We start from the raw sequence: 25,792 nt of genomic DNA, 5'->3' as shown, positions 1-25,792 counted from the left end.
GAAAAGTCCAGGGGTCTGAATACTTTCCTAATGTACTGTATGTGTGAGTGTGTAGGTGCATGTGAATGAGTGTTTCTGCGTGTACGTGTGTACAGTTGGTGTGTGGAGATTCTATCTCACTCCCAAAGGATACGGCTCTCAACTAGTATCAGAGGTAGTGTGGTGGTTGTGCCATTTAACCTAGATTTGCACTCTCTTTTAGTCTACTCTGCCTCCCTTTTCAAAGCTCCAAAGTTTCAACTGTCTCCTGACTAACTTACCTTTCCAGTAGTTGTAGCAGTTTATGTCATCACATAACATAACAAGTGAATTTCGCGACTACTCCCCTGCCTGATTCTAATTCATGCCTAGACATGCTGTAAGCAAAGCCAGCCATAGGCAGCCTTTGATTTGTATGGAATAGTAGGTATATGATCTGAACAGGGTCCCTATAGAGAAATACAGTAAGCTTAACCAATCAGCTGATTGCCAAAGCTATCAAAGACGATTATAACTCTATGAAACTCTCAGCACCCCACTGTGATGACAATAACTCTGGTTCTTTCCTTTCCACGTATGCAACACACCACATCTCACAGCCACAGACCACCAACACGTCCAAAATAAATGAACCATTGAATGTCCTACGACTGCCAAGTGGAGTTATTCCATCCACCACCTATGATTTGCATGGGGCCTGACTTGTCATTGTCCACCAGGAGAGCACTGAATTTGTGTCTGTGTGAAAACTCTATGTGCATGTCACCAACAGTACAAAGGCTATGCACATGAAGCTATGCATTCATGTGCATGGGTATCAGTGTGTGTGTGTGAGTGAGTGAGGTGACTCTTCCTGGGAAATGCGTGTGCTCACATGTGTGTGCAAACATGCATGCAAAGTACACATACAGTTGAAATCTGAAGTTTACATACACTTAGGTTGGAGTCATTCAAACTTATTTTGCAACCACTCTACAAATTTCTGGTAACAAACTACAGTTTTCGCAAGTTGGTTAGGACATCTACTCTGTGCATGACACAAGTAATTTTTCCAACAATTGTTTGCAGACAGGTTATTTCACTAATAATTCACTGTATCACAATTCCAGTGGGTCAGAATACACTAAATTGACTGTGCCTTTAAACAGCTTGGAAAATTCCAGAAAATGATGTCATGGCTTTAGAAGCTTCTGATAGGCTAATTGACATCATTTGAGTCAATTGGAGGTGTACCTGTGGATGTATTTCAAGGCCAACCTTCAAACTCAGTGCCTCTTTGCTTGACATGATGGGAAAATCAAAAGAAATCAGCCAAGACCTCAGAAAAAATATTGTAGACCTCCACAAGTCTGGTTAATCCTTGGGAGCAATTTCCAAATGCCTGAAGGTACCACGTTCATCTGTACAAACAATAGTACGCAAGTATAAACACCATGGGACCACGCAGCCGTCATACCTCTCAGGAAGGAGACGCGTTCTGTCTCCTAGAGATGAACGCACTTAAGAACGCGAAAAGTGCAAATCAATCCCAGAACAACAGCAAAGGACCTTGTGAAGATGCTGGAGGAAACAGGTACAAAAGTATGTATATCCACAGTAAAACAAGCCCTATATCGACATAACATGAAAGGCAGCTGAGCAAGGAAGAAGCCACTGCTCCAAAACCGCCATAAAACAGCCAGACTACGGTTTGCAACTGCACATGGGGACAAGATCATACTTTTTGGAGAAATGTCCTCTGGTCTGATGAAACAAAAATTGAACTGTTTGGCCATAATGACCATTGTTATATTTGGAGGAAAAAGGGGGAGGCTTGCAAGCCGAAGAACACCATCCCAACCGTGAAGCACGGGGGTGGCAGCATCATGTTGTGGGGGTGCTTTGCTGCAGGAGGGACTGGAGCACTTCACAAAATAGATGGTGTCATGAGGCAGGAAAATTATGTGGATATATTGAAACAACATCTCAAACATCAGTCAGGAAGTTTAAGCTTGGTCGCAAATGTGTCTTCCAAATGGACAATGACCCAAGCATACTTCCAAAGTTGTGGCAAAATGGCTTAAGGATAACAAAGTCAAGGTATTGGAGTGGCCATCACAAAGCCCTGACCTCAATCCTATAGAAAACTTGTGGGCAGAACTGAAAAAGCGTGTGCGAGCAAGGAGGCCTACAAACCTGACTCAGTTACACCAGCTCTGTCAGGAGGAATGGGCCAAAATTCACCCAACTTATTGTGGGAAGCTTGTGTAAGGCTACCTGAAACATTTGACCCAAGTTAAACAATTTAAAGGCAATGCTACCAAATACTAATTGAGTGTATGTAAACTTCTGACCCACTGGGAATGTGATGAAAGAAATAAAAGCTGAAATAAATCATTCTCTCTACTATTATTCTGACATTTCACATTCTTAAAATAAAGTGGTGATCCTAACTGACATAAGACAGGGAATTTTTACTCTGATTAAATGTCAGGAATTGTGAAAAACTGAGTTTAAATGTATTTGGATAAGGTGTATGTAAGCTTCCGACTTCAACTGTAAGTGTGCAAAACTACATATCTAAGCTATCATAAGTGTTCAGTGCACATGTGTGTGCATGCATGGGGAACAGCAGTCTGTGCAGTACCCAAAGTCAGCGGCTGCTGGTCGGCGCCACTCTCAGCCCACTTCCTTGCAGCTCTGCAAACTGTCAGGCGGGGTGCTCACATGCGCTCTCCACCGTCTTCCCCCATCGCTCTGGACTAATTGAAGCCTTGGGTTGGGCTGCCTAGATGGGCTGGGGCCTTGGCTGGCCTCCTGGAGGGGACCACGACAACACCAGACTAACTACAACAGGACCAGGCAGGCAGGGTCCCTGCTCCTCGCACGACATAAATTGACCGCCCAAAAAACAAGACGGGATGGAAGGGAGGGTTAGAGGGAGTGCCTCCAGAAATAGACACACAGAAGATGGCCTGGTGGCCTTAATGTATGTCATCTGTCTGTTTGTTTACAGTCTTTGGACTGGGCTGATGATTGGATATTTTTGCAGCTGGATTGGATATTGAGACTAGTAGTGTGTCTGAGATTGAAATTGAAGGGAATGGTTGGCTGGATAAAGAATAAAATACTATCTGCAATGAAATACAGTAACATTATAACATCTCATAATGTATAGGACTCACGGTATGCACCCACATCAACTTAGAGTAACAGTTTCTATCTTCTTCTGCAGTTTGTACTGTACAGTTTTAAGAGAGTCATACATTTGGGTCAGTTAAGAGAGGGAATTTGAAAGGCACTCAGGCAGAATCAATTACCCTTTTTGTGTGAGAAGGTCACGAGGCTATAATATTAACAGTGACTGTACCAGATGTCATGGGATCTACAGACTCCTTCCTGCAGGATAACCCCCACCACACACACACACTACCCTTTCCTAGTCAGGCATGTTTGGCTCAGCTCCAGCTGATTGAACTATGTGCTTTCCTCTCTGTGAGCTTTGGCACGTCTTGCAGATTCTTGGGCTCCTTGCACTGTCTCTGCAGTAATGCCATACAGCACGCAGCAGATCCCCCACACTCGCTCCAAGCCTGCCCATATCGTATCTTCAGACAATCAGACTCAGGCAGCATTCAGACTCATTGTTTGAATCAAGAATTGATTATGAAAATTGTACGCCAGAGAATGGCGTTGTTGGTGATTAATGATGATGATGGTACTGACTGATAGCAGTAGTCCTCAGTCAGCCTATAACTGTCTCGAATACAGCAGTCGGCCTACATTCCTACTAAGAGTTACAGCTGCTAGTGGTCTCCTCCACAGTAGGAAATAAATAGAGGCAATTCTGCTGTAAAAATCACGGACTGAATCGTCCAAATCGTTTTAAAACGGTGGAAAATTCCCTTGGTTTAGAACTTGAGCGACTGTTGTTGTTGGCCGAGATTGCTTCTGACAACGGGGTATGTTAAACACGTGTACAGTAATATCCTGTGTGTGAAAAATCGCATTCTTCACACTCCGTCTTTATTGAGTGGCTGTGCTGCGGGACTACATTCCACCCCAAGCCGCCAATGCGTTCTCCCAGTGCCCAGTGAACGCTCTCCTTCTGCGCTATGCGGACTATGCGCAGGTGCTTGATAGTCGACGGATCCTTCAACAACAAAAAAACTGACCGGGGAAAGGAGAGGAAAATCAACACTCTTTCTTCAGCATATGAAACAAATATTTGGCATTCCACTGCGTGGTGCTCTGCTGTAGACTCAGACCTGACTGTAAACTGTCGGCGGGAGGCCACGTCTTGTTCCCAATTCATTTGACAGTTGAAACATTTTTAACGCAAAGCAATAGTCCACCTTTCTCTTTTCTGTTTGTTATTCTTTTGGAGACATTTTGGAAATTGAACCTACTGGTGAAATTCTTATCTGTTACCAACTAGAATATCGGGCCTAAATTATATAGAGATGTATGCCTAATTATGCAGGAATCTATCTCCCGCATCTATGCCAGAAACGTGCCCTTATTTTAACGTATATGTTACTTTCTAGGTCAAGGGCGAAATTGTGGGGTAGATATGTGGGGGGCAGAACAGTAGAGGGTGGTCCGTGGGTGTTCACACGTTTTTGGGGGGACATTTTAAAACGTATTTCCTGCAATACTACACAGTTTGACATTACTTAGTATGCCTCTCTTGAGGGATAGGGTATTAGGGGGTAACTAGTCCACACTAAGAACGATGTCTAATTGCTGACACAAAAAAAGCAACGTTACCCAGTTTTATTTAGAAATTCATTAGTAAATAATACTTAAAAGCTAAGTCTAGGTGTCTTATTTTAATTATTTAAATACAATATGGGGGGGGAAATGGTGTTGCACATGTCAGAATTAATATCCACACTATGAGGAGATTTGATGTAAAGTCCCTCTTTTTAACTCACCTGCACATTCATTTTATTTGTTCTTTCTGTGTTGTTCCTTTTACATAAAATACATTATGTACAATTACACTAAATAGGATTTGAATAATGCAAGATTTTAAATCCCAGGAGTATTTAAAATGACGTTCAAGAGTAAAAGGTTTTCATTAGTTGTTTTTAATTCATAAAAAAATGTATTTATTGGAATATAATATTGTAATTGAATATAGCTAATAACTTGACTAATTAATTCAGTGTAACATTGATGTGGCAACTCTCTTATGCTCTGCTACTGCACAATTTGTACATAGGTCACAAATCAAGTTATCCCCAGTCAAATTGGAGCACAACTCATGAGCCCACCTCCTGCACTGCTCACACCTAATCCAGTCCCCAACTGTGATTGAAAACAGGGGAAGAGATGCCAATTGAAAAGCTTGCTCTTAAAAACGTAGCTAGCTATCTATATCTATTCTGAAAGCTATCTATATCTATTCTAAAAGTATTTAGACCCCTTGACTTTTTCCACATTTTGTTACGTTACAGCCTTATTCTAAAATGTATTAAATAGTTTTCCCCCTTCATCAATCTACACACAATACCCCATAATGACAAAACAAAAACAGGCTTTTAGACATTTTTGCAACTTTATACCAAATAAAAAACTGAAATAAAACTTTGAAGTTTGTGGAAATGTGAAATTAATGTAGGAGAATATAACACATTAGAGAATGCAAGAGAAAGGCCAAAACGTAATATTCCAGGTTAGGCACAATTTAGATTTTGGCCACTAGATGGCAGTAGTGTATGTGCAAAGTTTTGGACTGATTCAATGAACCATTGCATTTCTGTTCAAAATGTTTTATCAAGCCCAAATGTGCCTAATTGGTTTATTAATACATTTGCAAAAATGTCTAAAAACCTGTTTTTGCTTTGTGATTTTGGGGTATTGTGTAAAGAATGCTTAAGGGGAAAAACGATTTAATCAATTTTATAATGAGGCTGTAATGTAGCAAAATGTGAAAAAAGTCAAGTGGTCTGAATACTTTCTGAATGCACTGTATATGACATCAAATTTATGTCAGATGATCTGGTAGTAAGGTTGCTAGCTAGCACTCCTAGCATCTTATGCTAACTATCTAGCTGGCTAGCATTTACTGCAAGGCGAAATTGCTAGCTAGCAAGTTAGCATAAACTAGCGCTAACTGGGCTAGTCATTCTCTAAATAACTGGTAGAAACACATTCATAACCATAAAGGTGTAACTAGCCCCCAGGGGCCAGTTACCCCCTAGTAAGGGGGGGTAAGTTGCCCCCAACAAACTCATCCAACATATTACTATTCATCCAACATATTGATATTACATATCAACATTTTTCTCTCTTAACAAATGGATTATTTATCTTAAGGCTTTCCTTCTTGTATATTTAAAAAACAATTATAGATCTAACGTCATTGGAATATTTTTTACAACTTTTTCAGAATGTCCCCAAAATTTGATCAACTTACCACAAAATTGTTTTGTTGAAATATATCCAACATTTGTGATGACACAGAGGACATTTTTTTGTTGAGCAAGAGCAGTGGCAGCCAGGGAAAGTGTTGAGAAAATAATTTGGTGACATCTTGTGGTCTTAATGTAAATTACAGGGGCGGGCCAGTTACCCCAGGGGGCTAGTTACCCCCTAGTACCCTATATGGAGGGGTGTTTTAAAAACACAAAGTGGAAGGATAAGTCACCATCATCAATTAATGTATTTCAAGGGACATATTAAGAAGACACAAAAGATACAGACTGAGTACTATTCTAATGATGCACATTAATATTTACATAGGATACCATCTACTAAGTTGATCGTACATTGACTATCAGGTTTTGTAATTTTCATAGTTAACAGGTGGAAGACTTGGGGGGCTGAGCTAAAAGATATCTTCCAGTATATTTAGAGTCCTGATACTCAGTCTAACAAACAGCTATCATTAAGACAATAGTTAAAAGGTGACTTTTAGATATTGGCCACTAGCACAACTTGGGGTTCAGGGTGGTCTGAGTTAAACTAAGAACTGGCTGAATGACTGTTGGAGAGAGAGAGAGAGAGAGAGAGAGAGAGAGAGAGAGAGAGAGAGAGAGAGAGAGAGAGAGAGAGAGAGAGAGAGAGAGAGAGAGAGAGAGAGAGAGAGAGAGAGAGAGAGAGAGAGAGAGAGAGAAGAGTCTCCATTAGCCCAGTAAATTGCTCCAGGAGTAATATTTAACTTACTGGTACTGAAGCTTGAGGGTTGATGTAATTGGTTCCGGGCTGGGCTCCAAAGTTGGCTGACAGCACGCTTAACTGCTGGGCAAGTGCTGGCTTTGCTCAGGCTGAGCAGGGCACTGAAATCATGGGCGATTCTATGATTTTTTTTCTAGTTTGCAAAACCAAAGAAAGAAGTGTAGAAAGATTGAGTGGCATTGGGTAGTGAAAGTGTCTGTAAACAAAACAATCTGCCAAGTCCTGGCTTTGTGAATATTTAAGCCATGAATAGTATTTGTACCATGAGGCATTATAAGCGCTCTTCCTGTGACCTTGTCCTTGCTGTGTTCTGGGGAACATCTTCATCTTAGGCTGTACTGGACCCACCTCTCTGGATTGTGAAGTATCAAAAAGTATAAATACAATATGAAGATTAGTCCCTCTTATTTGAATATCAAAGTTAACTATGGTGAAATGGTTTGAAACAAACCCACTGACTGTAGGTGCTATGAAAAACTACCATGTAGGCCTACTGACTTGTTCGAGCTATGTCACACATCCTCAGAACCTCAGAATCATGTCCTGAAAGGCAAGGTTGAAGAAAAACATTCAGGGTTGGGATGGTCCGTCCAGCTGTTGTTTCGGCCGACACATTCTCGAGTCCAGACTAGGTTTGTGACTACACAATGTTCCATAGGCCTGCTACTATGTGGTGTGGATAGTATGAGAGGTTTAGTAGACTATGTGGGACAATAGATCAAATGGGCATGGTAAAAACATAAATGACTTTCCTTTATTAGTTTCATAAATAATAATGGAGCTGTATAGCTGTATCGTTTACATGATTTATTTTATCAAATAATCAGGAGCTTCTTACATTGCTCACATACAGTATTGTCACGACTTCCGCCGAAGTTGGTCCCTTTCCTTGTTCGGGCAGCGTTCGAGGTCACCGACCTTCTAGCCATCGCTGATCCACTTTTCATTTTCCATTGGTTTTGTCTTGTCTTCCATCACACCTAGTTACAATTCCATCAATTACATGTTGTGTATTTAACCCTCTGTTCTCGTCCCATGTCCTTGTCCGTAATTGTTTCTTTTAGTGCTTGTTCACTTACCGGGTTTTGTTTGACCCATTTGTTTGTATTGTTCTGTTGATGGTGGTTTATGGATATTAAACGACACTGTTGTAAATCAGTTTTTGCTCTCCTGCGCCTGACTTCTCTGCCGCCAGTACGCACCTCACTACAGAATTACGGACCAAAACTATGGAGTCAGCAGGAGCAGGTACCCCGGGTATAGGGGTGGAGCAGCGTGTCCGGGAGCACGCAGCAATGCTCCACCATCTTGGCACCGCCATGGACCCCGTTGTCCAGACAATGGACCGCTGGGAGAGACACGGAGTTCTTCCAGCGCCTCCACTAGCACAACCGGGGTCTCCCCTGAGCGCCCCTCTTCCTCCTGGTCCCAGTGGGATTCGTCTCTCTATGCCCCAGGAATACGATGGGAAGACTGCGAACTGCCAGAGGTTCCTTCTACAATTGGACCTATACCTGGCCACCGTCCATCCGGCTCCGCCGGGCCGTGAGAGGGTGTCCGCCCTCGTCTCGTGCCTCACCGGGAAAGCCCTGGAGTGGTCCAACGCTGTGTGGAGAGAGGGAGATGCGGCGTTGGACCAGTTTGAGGAGTTCACCCGCCGTTTCCGGGCAGTCTTCGACCACCCGACCGAGGGTAGAGTGGCGGGTGAATGCCTCTTCCATCTGAGGCAGGAGACGAGGAGCGCCCAGGAGTTTGCCCTGGAGTTTAGGACCCTGGCTGCCGGCGCGGGATGGAACGACAGCACCCTGATCGACCATTACCGCTACAGTCTGCGTGAGGACGTTCGTCGGGAGTTGGCCTGCAGAGACATCACCCTCACGTTCGACCAGCTGGTGGACCTGTCCATCTGGCTGGACAATCTGCTGGCAACCAACGGACGTTCAGATCGGGGTCTGGTGGTTCCATCCTCCCGCACCCCCTCTCCGATACCCATGGAGCTGGGAGGGGCGGTGCGCAGGGCGACCAGAGGGGGTTCCAGCTCGTGCACCATCTGTGGCCGCAGAAGTCACACTGCCGGTCGGTGCCGGGTTGGTTCCTCTGTGGATCGAGGCAGCAGGCAGGGCGCTCTGGCGTCACCCCAGGTGAGCCGGCACCATTCTCACCCAGAGCCCTCTGTTGCACATATGTTTGTGTATATCACTTTCCCTGAGTTTTCCCCGCATTCCCAGCATAAGGCGCTCCTCGATTCAGGCGCGGCTGGGTATTTTATTGATAGAGCATTAGCCCATAGTTTAGGGATCCCCATTGTTCCCGTTGCTGTGCCCTTCCCCGTTCACGCCTTAGATAGTCGACCATTAGGGTCAGGGTTGATTAGGGAGGTCACCGCTCTTTTGGGCATGGTGACGCAGGGGGTCACGAGAGAATTAGTATCTTCCTTATGGACTCTCCTGCGTTTCCCGTGGTGCTCGGCCTACCCTGGTTAGCTTGTCATAACCCCACTGTTTCTTGGCCACAGAGGGCTCTCACGGGGTGGTCGCAAGAGTGCTCGGGCGTTGTTTAGGGGTTTCCGTTGGTGCTACTACGGTGGAGAGTCCAGACCAGGTTTCCACCGAGCGCATTCCCCCTGAATATGCCGATTTGGCTCTCGCCTTCTCCAAAAAGAAGGCGACTCAATTACCACCCCATCGACGGGGCGATTGTGCGATAAATCTCCTGGTAGACACTGCACTTCCCAGGAGTCACGTGTATCCCCTCTCACAGGCGGAGACGGAGGCTATGGAAACATTTGTCTCCGAATCCCTGCGTCAGGGGTACATTCGGTCCTCCACTTCACCCGCCTCCTCAAGTTTCTTTTTTGTGAAGAAGAAGGAGGGAGGTCTGCGCCCGTGTATTGACTATCGGGGTCTGAATCAGATCACTGTGAGGTATAGTTACCCGCTACCGGTCATAGCCACAGCGATTGAGTCAATGCACGGGGCGCGCTTCTTCACCAAACTAGATCTCAGGAGTGCTTACAACCTGGTGCGTATCCGGGAGGGACACGAGTGGAAGACGGCTTTCAGTACCACCTCAGGGCACTATGAGTACCTCGTCCTGCCGTACGGGTTGATGAATGCGCCATCAGTCTTCAAAGCCTTTGTAGACGTGATTTTCAGGGACCTGCACGGGCAGGGTGTAGTGGTGTATATTGATGACATCTTGATATACTCTGCTACACGCGCCGAGCATGTGTCTCTGGTGCGCAGGGTGCTTGGTCGCCTGTTGTAGCATGACCTGTACGGCAAGGCTGAGAAATGCCTGTTCTTCCAACAGTCCGTCTCCTTCCTAGGGTATCGCATTTCCACCTCAGGGGTGGAGATGGAGAGTGACCGCATTTCAGCCGTGCGTAATTGGCCGACTCCCACCACGGTAAAGGAGGTGCAGCGGTTCTTAGGGTTTGCCAACTACTACCGGAGGTTTATCCGGGGTTTTGGTCAGGTAGCGGCTCCCATTACCTCACTGCTGAAGGGGGGCCCGGTGCGCTTGCAGTGGTCAGCTGAGGAGGACAGGGCTTTTAGTCACCTGAGGGCTCTGTTTACCTCGGCTCGCGTGCTGGCCCATCCAGATCCCTCTTTGGCGTTCATAGTGGAGGTGGACACGTCCGATGCTGGGATAGGAGCTGTGCTCTCTCAGCGCTCGGGTATGCCACCAAAGCTCCGCCCCTGTTCCTTCTTCTCGAAGAAGCTCAGCCCGGCGGAGCGAAACTATGATGTGGGGGACCGGGAGCTGTTGGCTGTCGCCAAGGCCTTGAAGGCATGGAGACATTGGCTTGAGGGGGCTAGACACCCTGGACTGACCACCGCAATCTGGAGTACCACCGCAATCTGGAGTACATCCGGGCAGCGAGGAGACTGAACCATCGCCAGGCAAGGTGGGCCATGTTTTTCACCCGTTTTGTGTTTACCCTTTCCTACAGACCAGGCTCCCAGAACGTTAAGGAAGACGCATTGTCCCGGCTGTATGACACAGAGGAGCGGCCCATGAATCCCGCTCCCATACTCGCCGCCTCCTGCCTGGTGGCGCCAGTAGTGTGGGAGCTGGATACAGACATTGAGCAGGCGTTTCGTGCAGAGCCCGCTCCCGTCCAGTGTCCCGCTGGGCGTCTGTACATCCCGTCTGCTGTTCGTGACCGGTTGATTTATTGGGCCCACACGTCACCCTCCTCTGGTCATCCTGGGATCGGTCGGACAGTGCACTGTTTGAGCGGGAGATACTGGTGGCCTACCTTGGCTAAGGACGTGAGGGTTTATGTTTCCTCCTGCTCGGTGTGCGCCCAGTGTAAGACTCAGAGGCACCTTCCCAAAGGTAAGATACACCCCTTACCCGTTCCACAGCGGCCTTGGTCGCACCTGTCGGTGCATTTTCTGACTGATCTTCCACTCTCACAGGGTAACACCGTGATCCTGGTCGTTGTGGATCGTTTCTCTAAGTCCTGTCATCAACTCCCTCTGCCCGGTCTCCCTATGGCCTTACAGACTGCGGAGGCTTTGTTTACACACGTCTTCCGGCACTACGGTGTGCCTGAGGATATAGTGTCTGATCGGGGTCCCCAGTTCACGTCTAGGGTCTGGAAGGCGTTCATGGAACGTCTGGGGGTCTCGGTCAGCCTTACTTCAGGGTTTCACCCCGAGAGTAATGGGCAGGTGGAGAGAGTGAACCAGGATGTCGGCAGGTTTCTGCAGTCCTATTGCCAGGACCGACCGGCGGAGTTCGTGCCCTGGGCCGAGATGACACAGAACTCACTTCGCCACTCCTCCACTAACCTCTCTCCCTTCCAGTGCGTAAGGGGTACCAGCCGGTTCTGGCGCCTTGGCATCAGAGTCAGACCGAGGTTCCTGCGGTAGATGACTGGTTCAGGCGCGAGGAGGATACATGGGAAGCTGTCCGTGTTCACCTTCAGCAGGCCGTGAGATGCCAAAAGGAGAACACAGATCGCCATCGCAGTGAGGACCCGGTGTTCGCACAGGGGGACCGGGTCTGGCTCTCGACCCAAAACCTGCCCCTCCGCCTGCCCTGCCGGAAGCTGGGTCCGCGGTTTGTGGGCCATTTAAAGTCCTGAGGAGATTGAACAAGGTTTGTTATAGGTTACAGCTTCCACCTGATTACCGTATTAATCCCTCGTTCCATGTGTCTCTCCTCAGGCCGGTGGTGGCTGGCCCGCTCCAGGAGTCTGAGGTGCGGGAGGTTCCTCCGCCCCCTCTGGACATCGGGGGGGCCCCGGCGTACTCTGTTCGCTCCATACTGGATTCGAGGCGTCGGGCGAAGGGCCTTCAGTATCTCGTGGAGTGGTAGGGATACGGTCCGGAGGAGAGGTGCTGGGTTCCGGTCAAGGACGTGTTGGACCCTTCAATGCTGCAGGAGTTCCACCGTCTTCGTCCGGATCACCCTGCGCCTCGCTCTCCCGGTCGTCCCTGAGGCCGGTGTTGACGCGCTGTAGGAGCCGCGCGTCAAGGGGGGGGGGTACAGTCATGACTTCTGCCGAAGTTGGTCCCTCTCCTTGTTCGGGCGGCGTTCGGCGGTCGAGGTCACCGACCTTCTAGCCATCGCTGATCCACTTTTCATTTTCCATTGGTTTTGTCTGGTCTTCCATCACACCTGGTTACAATTCCATCAATTACATGTTGTGTATTTCACCGTCTGTTCTCCCCCCATGTCCTTGTCCATAATTGTTTCTTGTAGTGCTTGTGCACGGTATGCTGGTATTACCGGGTTTTGTTTGACCCATTTGTTTGTATTGTTCTGTTGACGGTGGTTTATGGATATTAAATGACACCGTTGTAAATCAGTTTTTGCTCTCCTGCGCCTGACTTCTCTGCCGCCAGTACACACCTCACTACAAGTATTCACAAATAATCTATGTATTTCTGACCTAATCTTCTCAATAATGCTTGGAGTAATGTCAGGTGAAATTCAGTTCCTTGACCTGACACCTATTTGAATGCTTGCGATTTTGATATGGAATGGGGCCACAACAGACACACACAGACTCACGCCTGCATGCATGCACGCCCACACACACACACAGACACACTTACACAAACACACATACACACACAAAGTCATTTTTCCTTGAAAAAAGTCAACCAAAGAAAGCTGACTCATTATCAAGTCAAGTAATCCTGTAGCAAACAATGGAATTTGCAATCTATTGGCCTGGTTTGGCCTAAGCACTCAATCAGGAGTAAGGAGATTGTAAGGGGGTTTTGTGAAGGGATCTTTCTCCACATTGATTGATGGAACCTAGTGCTGTGAAAACCAGTGCAAATGCGCACGCGCACACACACATACTGTACATGCACCTGCATGTGCGCACACACACATTTCTGTGTAAAGTGTCCTACCTTTCCCTTTCCCCTAAGCCTCTTACACTGATGTTGATTTGGCCACTTTTTATTTCTCTTTCAGGCACGTGTTCCGTCAATTTCATGGACATAAGGTTTTCTATTCCTGTTAAAACTGGTACTCTGTCAAGTTCACAGAAAATACCCTGACTAAAATCAAGAGCCATCAGAATAACGTCAAAGGTCTTCTTTCTTTTTTTTTAATGCTCATCCAATATAAGTCTGTAGAGAAGTCATACAACTAAAATGAAGTTAGTTATTGTGCTGGCATACCCAAAGAGAAAATCCACAACACTCGGTTTCAGAATTAGCCTTACAATGATTTAGAAATAAATAAAGTTCGATCCGATGGATTGTTGCTTATTTGGATAGTTTATTTGATTACTTATTTGCACACCAAAACATATGTTTTATTTATTAATAAGCTACTTTTTTCATTGAAACTTCTAAGCAAGTTTTCTCAGAAAATATCAGGGAGGAAGTTAAGCGGCAGGCAATTAGCAGTACAAACAATAACAAAGCCCCTGTTTCGCCAAACAGCGGACGGAGATAGGGTTGGAGAAATATAACCACTCTCAAATTCATAGACAGATCTATGGATCCAAGGACTGACCATTAATGATATCAACATTATAGTTTTAACCATGATTTGAGTCTATATAGTGCTTGTTAACATTTACTTTGTTTACAAACATTGGAATAAAAAAGCGTACATACTGATGGGGTTGAACTAAGCTCATGAGGCATTTAAAAGTTATATTATTGGGTACATATTAATGTATGTACAAACATGTATGTAGCATCTGCTGATTCCCCCTTTAAAGCAATCCCACACACAGGCAACTCATTTGAGGGGGTGTGACATTGCAGTGGATGGCTCTATATATTGAGACGTTTTGTCTAAAGTGGCTTCATGTGAATTAGGTACGCATCAACTGCAGAGTTAAATTTAGGACAATACGCACCACGACCTACCCGAAATCATTACAATGGAGACCTGTTATAGCACACTTTGGATGACAGTTGTTCTGGCATTGATTACGCGGAGATCAGCCGCGGTAGGGCCGGTTATCCGGTGTGAACCTTGTGATGCTGGAGCCCGGCTCCTCTGCAAGCCGTTGCCCAAGGACTGCACCGAGAGAGTTCGCGAAACTGGCTGCGGGTGCTGCATGACTTGCGCGCTGGCATTTGGACAGCCGTGCGGGGTGTACACGGGGAGATGTGGCTCCGGGATGACATGCCAGCAGCAGCCCGGCGAGACGAAACCTCTCCAAGCTCTGCTGGAGGGACGAGGACAGTGTGCGATTGCGACCATTAAAAGATCCACCGCCGCTTTACCAGCCGTCAATGAGATACAAGGTAAATGCCAAGATGATGACGCAGTTTGGAAAGGTTTTTACGCATGGTTTACCAACTGATTATTATATTGTTATAATTATTATATTGTTATAATAATGTCGCCTGTAAAAATACATATAACTTTGCTTGTCATCAAACACCTGGATGCAAGGTAGCCTAAAGTATAATTTATCACCTTGAGTTATCCGGTTAGATGAAGCCAGCCTGTGCGTAATATATCCAATATTGACACAATTGGATGGACACAATTATACTGTCTGTTTTTATTATGGTGAATTCCACAGCAAGAATGGTGTCTTTTGCGAATTTAATTATTGATAGAATGGTTTTAACTCATGATCTGGTTGATATCGGTGTTTGACCTTGTAATTTTGCTGTATTCCTCTCTATGATTCTTTCATCAATTTTCTAACTGGGACTATGTGATACAACTAGGACTGTGTGATACAACTAGGACTGTGTGATACAACTGGGACTGTGTGATACAACTGGGACTGTGTGATACAACTGGGACTGTGTGATACAACTGGGACTGTGTGATACAACTGGGACTGTGTGATACAACTGGGACTGTGTGATACAACTGGGACTGTGTGATACAACTGGGACTGTGTGATACAACTGGGACTGTGTGATACAAGGGTTTCATGAAGATTATTGATGGAATGAGTCTGGAATTATTTGACAGATGTCAATATTTATTTCAAACTATACTGTGGTTTACAATTGTAAATCAAAACCAATTTACATTTTGTAATTTTGTAATGTTAAATGTCATCTGATCTCTCTACCCGCCTCTCTTCATCAGTAATTAATGTGAAACTATTATTAGCTTGGATGAACTTCAAGGGAATGACAAAAAAACACCTGAACCAGCACATATAGACCATTCACATGATTCACGTGATCCAAACATACACCCATTAGTATTATTATACTAAATATTATACTTATATTGTATAATACTTAAAATAATTATGTAATTTTGGGAATGAAAATAATTCCCCCAAAATAATTTTTGGCAGAGAATGTGGGTGGTACTCAGGAGGAGGAGCAAAACACCACCGCCCCAGTGATCCAAGCCCCCCAAGCCCTTTTCAGCACCAACAGACCTCCTGTAGGCCCCCCCAGACTCCCCCACCACCCCTCTCTCCTCCACCCTGTCAAGGCAGTGGTCATCCACAGGGAGCAGCTGAAGAGGGCCCGGAGCTACAAAATGGAGGAACTCCCTGGAGCTCACAGCACAGACCAACAGAACTTCTCCCTGGAATCCAAGCAGGAGCCAGAGTATGTGAGTACCAGGTCCACTGTTTTCCTTTCTCTAGGAACAGTCTTTCAGAAAATGTTCTCCTCTTCCTCCTTCTTCGCTCTGTGTTTTGGTGTTTTTCTCCTCCCTTCTCCTCCTCTCTCCCTCTTTCCTCCCCGTTTTCTCTGTGTTTTGGTGTTTTTCTCCGTCCGTCTGCGGGTGATGAAATGTTCTGGGTATGGGTACTGACGGCTGGCGGTGGCGTGGCGGCGGGAGATTGGCATGGCGGTGATTGGGTACAGTAGCTCTGCCTCTGTGTGTAAACTGTTGTTTCGCAGAAAGGCGTACGCATGCCTCCTGGGGGAACGGAGGGGAGCGGTGGCGGTCTGGAGGGAAGGGAGTCTCAGAGCAAGTTGATGATGGATTGGCCCTTTGCGTGTGCCTGTTTGGACTCGCCCTCCTCCCTCCTCTTTCAATTTTTTATCCTGTCTTTGGCCCGGTGGCAGAGAAACGAGTGCAGCACAAGGAATTAATTCTGCCTTGATTTGCTTTGATCAGAGACTGGAGCTGGACTTGAGGATAAGGCCTGTCGGCTCCTTTCTAAGACCTCTTTGAATGGACCTTATCCCCTGGCCTATCCCTTTGTGTAAAGTGTTAGCTAGTTTCTAAGCAGCTTTCAGCAAAGTGTAAGGCCTCACAAGGTGAATTAATTTCCTATTAGTTGCCTTTCTTCTTATCCCTAGTACCAACATTGTTTGGGTACTACTGAAGGGTAGTGCGTAGTGCGTTAGGCTCCAGATGGAGCTTGGTGTAGCCTAATGCTAATGACAGCATCCCTGTCTAAGTCAAATCAAATCAAATTGTATTAGTCACATATAACAGGTGTAGACCTTACAGTGAAATGCTTATTTACGAGCCCCTAACTAACAATGCAGTTTAAAAAAATACGGACAAGAATAAGAAATACAAGTAACAAGTAATTAAAGAGCAGCAGTAAAAAAACAATAGCGAGACTATATACAGGGGGGTACCGGTACAGAGTCAATATCTGGGGGCACCGGTTAGTTGAGGTAATATGTACATGTAGGTAGAGTTATTAAAGTGACGATGCATAGATGATAACAACAGGGGGGGGGGCAATGCAGATAGTCTAGGTAGCCATTTGATTAGATGTTCAGGAGTCTTATGGCTTGGGGGTAGAAGCTGTTTAGAAGCCTCTTGGACCTAGACTTGGCGCTCCTGTACCGCTTGCTGTGTGGTAGCAGAGAGAACAGTCTATGACTAGGGTGGCTGGAGTCTTTGACAATTTTTAGGGCCTTCCTCTTATACCGCCTGGTATAGAGGTCATGGATGGCAGGAAGCTTGGCCCAGTGATATACTGGGCCGTTCGCACTACCCTCTGTAGTGCCTGAGCAGTTGCCATACCAGGCAGTGATGCAACCAGTCAGGATGCTCTCGATGGTGCAGCTGTAGAACCTTTTGAGGATCTGAGGAACCATGCCAAATCTTTTCAGTCTCCTGAGGGGGAATAGGTTTTGTCGTGCCCTCTTCACGGCTGTCTTGGTGTGCATGGACCATGTTAGTTTGTTGGTGATGTGGACACCAAGGAACTTGAAGCTCTCAACCTGCTCCACTGCAGCCCCGTCGACGAGAATGGGGGCATGCTCGGCCCTCTTTTTCCTGTAGTCCACAATCATCTCCTTTGTCTTAATCACGTTGAGGGAGAGGTTGTCCTGGCACCACACGGCCAGGTCTCTGACATCCTCCCTATAGGCTGTCTCGTCGTTGTCGGTGATCAGGCCTACCACTGTTAAGTCATCGGCAAACTTAAGGATGGTGTTGGAGTCTTGCCTGGCCGTGCAGTCATAAGTGAACAGGGTGTACAGGAGGGGACTGAGCATGCACCCCTGAGGGGCCCCTGTGTTGAGGATCAGCATGGCGGATGTGTTGTTACTGTACCTACCCTTACCACCTGGGGGCGACCCGTCTGGAAGTCCAGGATTCAGTTGCAGAGGGAGGTGTTTAATCCCAGGGTCCTTAGCTTATTGATGAGCTTTGAGGACACTATGGTGTTGAACGCTGAGCTGTAGTCAATGAATAGCATTCTCACATAGATGTTCCTTGCATCATCTGTTCTGGCGTTATGCAAATTGGAGTGGGTCTAGGGTTTCTGGGATAATGGTGTTGATGTGAGCCATGACCTGCCTTTCAAAGCACTTCATGGCTACAGACGAGAGTGTTACAGGTCGGTAGTCATTTAGGCAGGTTACCTTAGTGTTCTTGGGCACAGACTCGGACAGGGAAAGGTTGAAAACACATCCTGGTAATCCGTCTGGTCCTGCGGCCTTGTGAATGTTAAACTGTTTAATAATTAAAGGTCTTACTCACATCGGCTGCGGAGAACGGGATCACACAGTCTTCCAAATAGCTAGTGCTCTCATGCATGTTTCAGTGCATGAGAGCACCAGCATAGAAGTAGTTTAGCTCGTCTGGTAGGCTTGTGTCACTGGGCAGCTCTCGGCTATGCTTCCCTTTGTAGTCTGTAATGGTTTGCAAGCCCTGCCACATCCGACGAGCGTCAGAGCCGGTGTAGTACGATTTGTTCTTAGTCCTGTATTGACGCTTTGCCTGTTTAATGGTTCGTCGGAGGGCATAGCGGGATTTCTTATAAGCTTCCGGGTTAGAGTCCCGCTCTTTGAAAGCGGCAGCTCTTGCCTTTAGCTCAGTGCGGATGTTGCCTGTAATCCATGGCTTCTGGTTGGGGTATGTACATACGGTCACTGTGGGGACGTCGTCATTGATGCACTTATTGAAGAAGCCAATGACTAATGTGGTGTACTCCTCAATGCCATCGGAGGAATCCCGGAACATATTCCAGTCTGTGCTAGCAAAACAGTCCTGTAGCTTAGCATCTGCTTCATCTGACCACTTTTTTATTGATCTAGTCACTGGTGCTTCCTGCTTTAATTTGTACTTGTAAGCAGGAATCAGGAGGATAGAATTATGGTCAGATTTGCCAAATGGAGGGCGAGGGAGAGCTTTGTATGCTTCTCTGTGTGTGGAGTAAAGGGGGTCAAGAGTGTTTTTTCTCTTTGGTTGCACGTTTAACATGCTGATAGAAATTTGAATTAAGTTTCCCTGCATTAAATTCCCTGGCTACTAGGAGCACCGCCTCTGGGTGAGCGTTTTCTTGTTTGCTTATGGCGGAAAACAGCTCATTCAATGCTGTCTTAGTGCCAACCTCAATCTGTGGTGGTATGTAAACAGCTACGAAAAATACAGATAAAAACTGTGTAGGTAGATAGTGTGGTCTACAGCTTATCATGAAATACTCTACCTCAGGCGAGCAATAGCTCGAGACTTAGATATTGTGCATCAGCTGTTATTTACAAAAATACAATCTGCCGCCCCTTTTCTTACCAGACGCTGCTGTTCTATCCTGCCGGTATAGCGTATAACCAGCAGGCTGTATGCTGATAGTGTCGTCGTTCAGCCACGACTCTGTGAAGCATAAGATATTACAGTTTTGAATGTCTCGTTGGTAGTTTAATCTTCCGCGTAGGTCATCGATTTTATTCTCCAAAGATTGCACGTTTGATAGCAGAATGGAAGGAAGTGGGGGTTTATTCGATCACCTACGAAATCTCCCTCTAGCCCCTTTTTCTTCACGCAAATCACGGGGATCTGTGCCTGTTCTGAGAAAGCAGAATATCGTTCGCGTCGGCCTCGTCAGACTCGTTAAAAGAAAAAAGGATTCTGCCAGTCCATGGTGAGTAATCTCAGTCCTGATGTCCAGAAGTTATTTTCGGTCATAAGAGATGGTAGCGGCAACATTATGTACAAAATAAGTTCAAAAATAAGTTACAAACAATGCAAATAAACTAACAAAATAACACAATCAGTTGGGGACACGTAAAACGTCAGCCTTCTTCTCCGGCGCCATTGTTCCTAGAGATTGAATTACACTGTACCAAGTAAGCACACTTTTGTGGCTTCTGTTAGTTTCACTGTTCGAATAGGATAAATACATTATTTGAGCTGTAGGTAATAGACAGAGTGCTTTGGATTGGAAGAAGTAATATGGGTCATTATAGTCTGTGTGTGTTTAGGGTCCCTGTCTTAGAGAGATGGAGAGTGTCCTCAAAGGACTGAAGATCACAGACATCCTCAACCCCAGAGGCTTCCACATCCCAAACTGTGACAATAAGGGCTTCTACAAAAAAAAACAGGTAAGGAAATCCTACAAACACACCGTAGGGATAAAGATGCCATTTTATGAGTCAGTCCCCCACGCTCCTTGGCATTACCCGAATGTGTCAAAGCCATGCTTCCACCAAGGAATACAAGCCCAGATACCAGACCCACCTATTTGAACAGTGTTATAGAGGCCAGGAAAGTCACCCCCATTTGAACATTGTAACTACCATCATCTTCCCACTTACCCTTTCTTCATCAATGAAGATTGTAATGTCAGTGGCTCATCATGCATACTAGATTCATATCTGGAGCAGATCCATTCCTCCAGATCTGCTTCACTAGTTATTAGAGCCTCATCACTTCTCAGCCACACCATTTGGGGTTGGCTCTGTAGACATGGAACCACAGACCCCAGCAAGCACCCAGCGAGGCTCAAACGGCGGCCATTTAACGTGAACCCTCCCAGGGAGACAGACGTCAAGGTGGCCGCCGGCACCCGCTGCTCGCTCCCCATAATTGCCAGACTTTTGAAAAAGCAGTGCCGAAAATAGAATCTTCAGCCATTTCAAACATTTGCGTGGTCCTGGTCCGCCCACAATAGGTTTATAATAGATGAGTGTCCCTGACGTGTTCATATGGAGGCACTTAGTCCACCAGCGCCATCACGGCACCCACCAAAAACAAAGCAACATTTCTATTACATGCCACAGCACTGAGTCTCCTGCCTAATGGCCGTGCCTCTGTTTGACCTGCAATCATCTCATAACCAGCTATACCAAAACGCCAGGCTCATTGTCTTTGTTTATATAGAATGTACGTTTGTCTCTCCTCCGGGATGGCAGGCAGGGAGGGAACGGCACACATTAATGTCTGGGAGTTTACTTCAGCGGTTCCCATGAGTCTCAGACCCAACATGTCTTATTAACTATACATTTATACATAGTTTGGAGGATGAAGTAAAGCATTTGGAGTTAGATGGTGGAAATGGTAAAGCGATTATGCATGAGAGGTGCATTTAAAAGAGCTTTTAATGCAACCTTTAAATGCATTTTTCTAGGTTTTGTCTTCTTTTTATTACTTTTATTAGATTCCCAAGCTACCATTTAGTGGAGTCATTCTTTGACTCCAACGTTCCAACTTTTTAATTACTATTTCCTGAAAATGTGACCTAACCTCTCAGCATGTTTACAATTGGCTCATTCATCCCCCTCCTCTCCCCTGTAACTATTCCCCAGGTCGTTGCTGCAAATGAGAACGTGTTCTCAGTCAACTTACCTGGTAAAATAACGGTAAAATAAAAAAAATAAAAAATAAATGTGTACTTTAATAAAATTATACTACTTGATTGGTCATATAGATGAAATGATAATAAAACATAATTTGTTCGTAGAAGGGAAATAACATGCTAATGGGTGCCAATATTAGAGAGTTAAGATACAGTAGACACGATAGTCATATTTTGACTGGACAGTCCAATACATAAACTCTACTGTACCACATCGCTCTTACAGGGTTGAGCCTATCCTATGGTCTCTGGGGTCAGATACCTAGACACATGTAATATCAAGCAGAGAAAGGACTGACTTCCATTCTGATAACTCTTTTAGAGAGCGACGCCATTTGTTAGCCTTCCTTTGCCCTTCAAATTAATGCCTGCATGTTTTACTGGAGAGGACTCTGACCTTTAGTCAAATTGGCAGTAAAATAACAGCCCTTGGGTTGCTCCGGAGACTATGTAAGTCATTTGTAGTACCCATAATTTGGAGCTTTGGGGTATAATCAGCAACAGATGATTTGTACTGGCCACCAGCTCACTGAAAATAGATATTGGGTCTCAGTTGTTCACAAACGGGCCTAAGCAAATATTTGACCAGGTTTCTGTTTATCTTAAAGCTCTCTATATGTGTGTGGAACTGGAGGTAGACCGTAAAAGCAGCTGAAAATACCACCAGCATGCGTCCCATGGCCAAGTCTCCTCAGGTCCTCAGCACAAAATGGACGTTAATGTCCTTAACCATTTCATGTCCCACTTCCTCAAGTCATTTTAGATGGCCATTGTGCTAGATGACTATTGGTAATTATGTACAGTACAAGCCTAAATCTTTTTATTGTACTTTCTCTCCATGTAAGTATCTCTCTCCCTCTCTCTGTAACTTTCTCTCTCTCTCCCTCTCTCAATATAACCCTCTCTCTGTATCTCTCCCTCTCTCTCTGTAACTTTCTCACTGTAACTCTCTCTCTCTCTCTCTCTCTGTAACACGCACTCTCTGTAACTCTCTCCCTCTCTCTCTGTAACCCTCTCTCGCTGTAACTCTCTCTCTCCCCCTCGCTCTCTGTAACTCTCTCTTTGTGTCACTCTCCCTTACTCTCTGTAACTTTCTCTCTGTAAAACTCTCTCTGTAACTCTCTCTCTCTCTCTGTAACTCTCTCTCTCTCTCTCTCTGTAACTTTCTCTCTGTAACGCTCTTGCTGTCTCTCTCTCTCTCTCTTTAACTCTCGCTGTAACTATCTCCCTCTCTCTCTGTAACTCTCTCTCTGTAACTCTCTCTCCCTCTGTAACTATCTTGCTGTAACTCTCTCTCTCTCTTTAACTCTCTCCCTCTCTCTGTAACTCTCTGTAACTCTCTTGCTGTAACTCTCTCTCTCTCTGTAACTCTCTCCCTCTCTCTGTAACTCTCTTACTGTTACTCTCTCTCTCTCTGTAACTCTCTCCCTCTGTTACTCTCTCTCTCTCTGTAACTCTCTCCCTTTGTTACTCTCTCTCTGTAACTCTCTCTCTGTAACTCTGTAACTCTCTCTCTGTAACTCTCTCTCTGTAACTCTCTCTCTGTAACTCTCTCTCTCTGTAACACTCTCTCTCTGTAACACTCTCTCTGTAACTCTCTCCCTCTCTCTCTGTAACTCTCTCCCTCTCTTTGTAACTATCTCTCTGTAACTATCTTGCTGTAACTCTCTCCCTCTCTGTGTAGCTCTCTCTCTCTAACTCTCTCACTGTACCTCTCTCTCTCTCTGTGTAACTCTCTCTCTCTCTGTAACTCTCTCTCTCTCTCTCTCTCTCTCTCTCTGTAACTCTCTCTCTCTCTCTCTCTCTGTAACTCTCTCTCTAACTCTTTCACTGTAACTCTCTCTCTCGCTGTAACTCTCTCTCTCTCTCTCTGTAACTCTCTCTCTCTGTAACTCTCTCTAACTCTCTCACTGTAACTCTCTCTCTCTCTGTAACTCTCTGTAACTCTCTCTCTCTCTCTCTCTAACTCTCTCACTGTAACTCTCTCTCTCTGTAACTCTCTCTCTGTAACTATCTTGCTGTAACTCTCTCCCTCTCTCTGTAACTCTTTCTCGCTCTCACCCTCTCTCTATAACTATCTTGCTGTAACTCTCTCTCTCTCTGTAACTCTCTCTCTCTGTAATTCTCTCTCTGTAACTCTCTCCCCCTCTCTCTGTAACTCTTTCTTGCTCTCTCCCTCGCTCTCTGTAACTCTCTCTGTTTCTCTCTCTCCCTTTCTCTCTCTCCCTCACACACACAGTGCCGTCCATCCAAGGGCAGAAAGCGAGGGTTTTGCTGGTGTGTCGACAAGTATGGGCAGCCATTGCCAAGTTTCAACGGGAAGGAGAGAGGAGACACCCAGTGCTACAACTCTGAGAGCCAATAAGACCTGAGCAGCAAGAAGGAACCAGAGAGAGAGAGAGAGAGAGGTGGAGAGAAAGAAAAGGGAGCCATGAACACACAGAAAAACTATGAGGATATCGGGATCCAAAAGGGTCCAAAATGGCTGGGCCTGGACGTGTTGGCTGGCATTGATGATACTTCGCTAACAGGACCGTGTGGAAGGCAGAGCAGGAGGAGTGGCTTGAGAAGAGGACTCATCCAATCACACTCCTTGTGTCCAACACACACCCTCCAATGCTATGTGTTGCTCCCATGCACTGTAAGCAGTGTGTGGATGGATTCTCCATAGACAGAGGCTAGTACTTCTAAGAAGGACAAATTAGATAATTAATTCCATTGCAGAGGGCTAGCCTTGATGATTACAGACTTGATGACAGAGACTCATATACAGTAATTCTGTATGTTTGATATGTTACTGTACGTGTCTGTGTCTGTGTCTGTGTGTGTGTGTGTGTGTGTGTGTGTGTGTGTGTGTGTGTGTGTGTGTGTGTGTGTGTAAAATACAAGTGTGTCTATCTGTGTAACCGCTGGTGTGTGACCACCCTGTGGCACAGTACAGTACAATGTCATAAAACGCCTTCCCACTTTGTGCCAGAGGATACATACATCAGCTTTTAGTCCAACCTGTATCTCACTGCAGCATCACTGCCCTTTTCTCAGGACCCTTTAAGGGAGTTGACTATAAAGCTGGATATTGTTCTTATCTTCCCTATGAAACTTATATACATCTTCATGTAAGTACATTCCCTATACTTCCACCAGTGGAACATACAGTGCATTCGGAAAAATGTTCAGACCACTTGACTTTTTCCACATTTTGTTACGTTACAGTCTAATTCTAAAATTGATTAAATCGTTTTTTTCCCATCATCAATCTACACACAATACCCCATAATGATAAAGCAAAAACAGGTTTTTGGACATTTTTGCTAATTTATTAAAAGTAAAAAACTGAAATATGACACTTACGTAAGTATTCAGACCCTTCAATCAGTACTTTGTTGAAGCACCTTTGGCAGCGATTACAGCCTCGAGTCTTCTTGGGTATGACACTACAAGCTTGGCACACCTGTATTTGGTGAGTTTCTCCCATTCTTCTTTCCAGATCCTCTCGAGCTCTGTCAGGTTGGATGGGGAGTGTCGCTGCACAGCTATTTTCAGGTCTCTCCAGAGATGTTCAATCGGGTTCAAGTCCGGGCTCTGGGTGGGCCACTCAAGGACATTCAGTGACTTATCCCGAAGCCACTCCTGCATTGTCTTGGCTGTTCTTAGGGTCATTGTCCTGTTGGAAGGTGAACCTTCGCCCCAGTCTGAGGTCCTGAACATTCTGGAGCAGGTTCTCATCAAGGACCGCTCTGTACTTTGCTCCGTTTATCTTTCCCTCAATCCTGACTAGTCTCTCCCAGTCCCTGACGCTGAAAAACATCCCCACAACATGATGCTGCCACCACCATTCTTCACCGTAGAGATGGTGCCAGTTTTCCTCCAGACGTGACACTTGGCACGTTTTTCTGTTTTCAGAGATTCCTTTTCACCATTTAGTTGTGCCTTGGTTAAAGGTCAATATTCTGTATGCTTGTATCAAAAAAAGTGTATTTTTAACAAATAAATGCAGTAAAGTTGACACCAGCTTCCATTGCTATGTGATTTACTTTTGTAAGTGTGTTGTCTGAATATGCTTAAGATTTCTAAATGTCCATGATCCTTATTGATGATGCTGAGATTCTGAATACTTTTTGTTCACAATTATAACTTGATATCCCTCATAACTATTGCCACTAGAGGTTTTGTTGAGGCTTG

At 45.5% G+C, this 25,792-nt stretch overlaps 1 protein-coding gene across 1 annotated transcript; it reads left to right on the top strand.

Moving 5' to 3' along the window:
* Positions 1-14,394: 14,394 nt before the first annotated feature.
* Positions 14,395-25,616, top strand: LOC139550656 (insulin-like growth factor-binding protein 3). Its single transcript, XM_071361676.1, has 4 exons — positions 14,395-14,882; positions 15,908-16,173; positions 20,238-20,357; positions 23,850-25,616. Exons 1-4 carry the CDS (start codon positions 14,513-14,515, stop codon positions 23,973-23,975), a joined length of 882 nt encoding a protein of 293 aa, XP_071217777.1. The 5' UTR covers positions 14,395-14,512; the 3' UTR covers positions 23,976-25,616.
* The last annotated feature ends 176 nt before the right edge of the window (positions 25,617-25,792 follow it).

This window comes from Salvelinus alpinus, chromosome 23 (assembly GCF_045679555.1).
Source record: "Salvelinus alpinus chromosome 23, SLU_Salpinus.1, whole genome shotgun sequence".
In the NCBI taxonomy this organism is placed as follows: domain Eukaryota; kingdom Metazoa; phylum Chordata; class Actinopteri; order Salmoniformes; family Salmonidae; genus Salvelinus; species Salvelinus alpinus.
The sequence above is the reverse complement of the archived record's forward strand: the minus strand, read 5'-3'. Positions and strand labels throughout refer to the sequence as shown.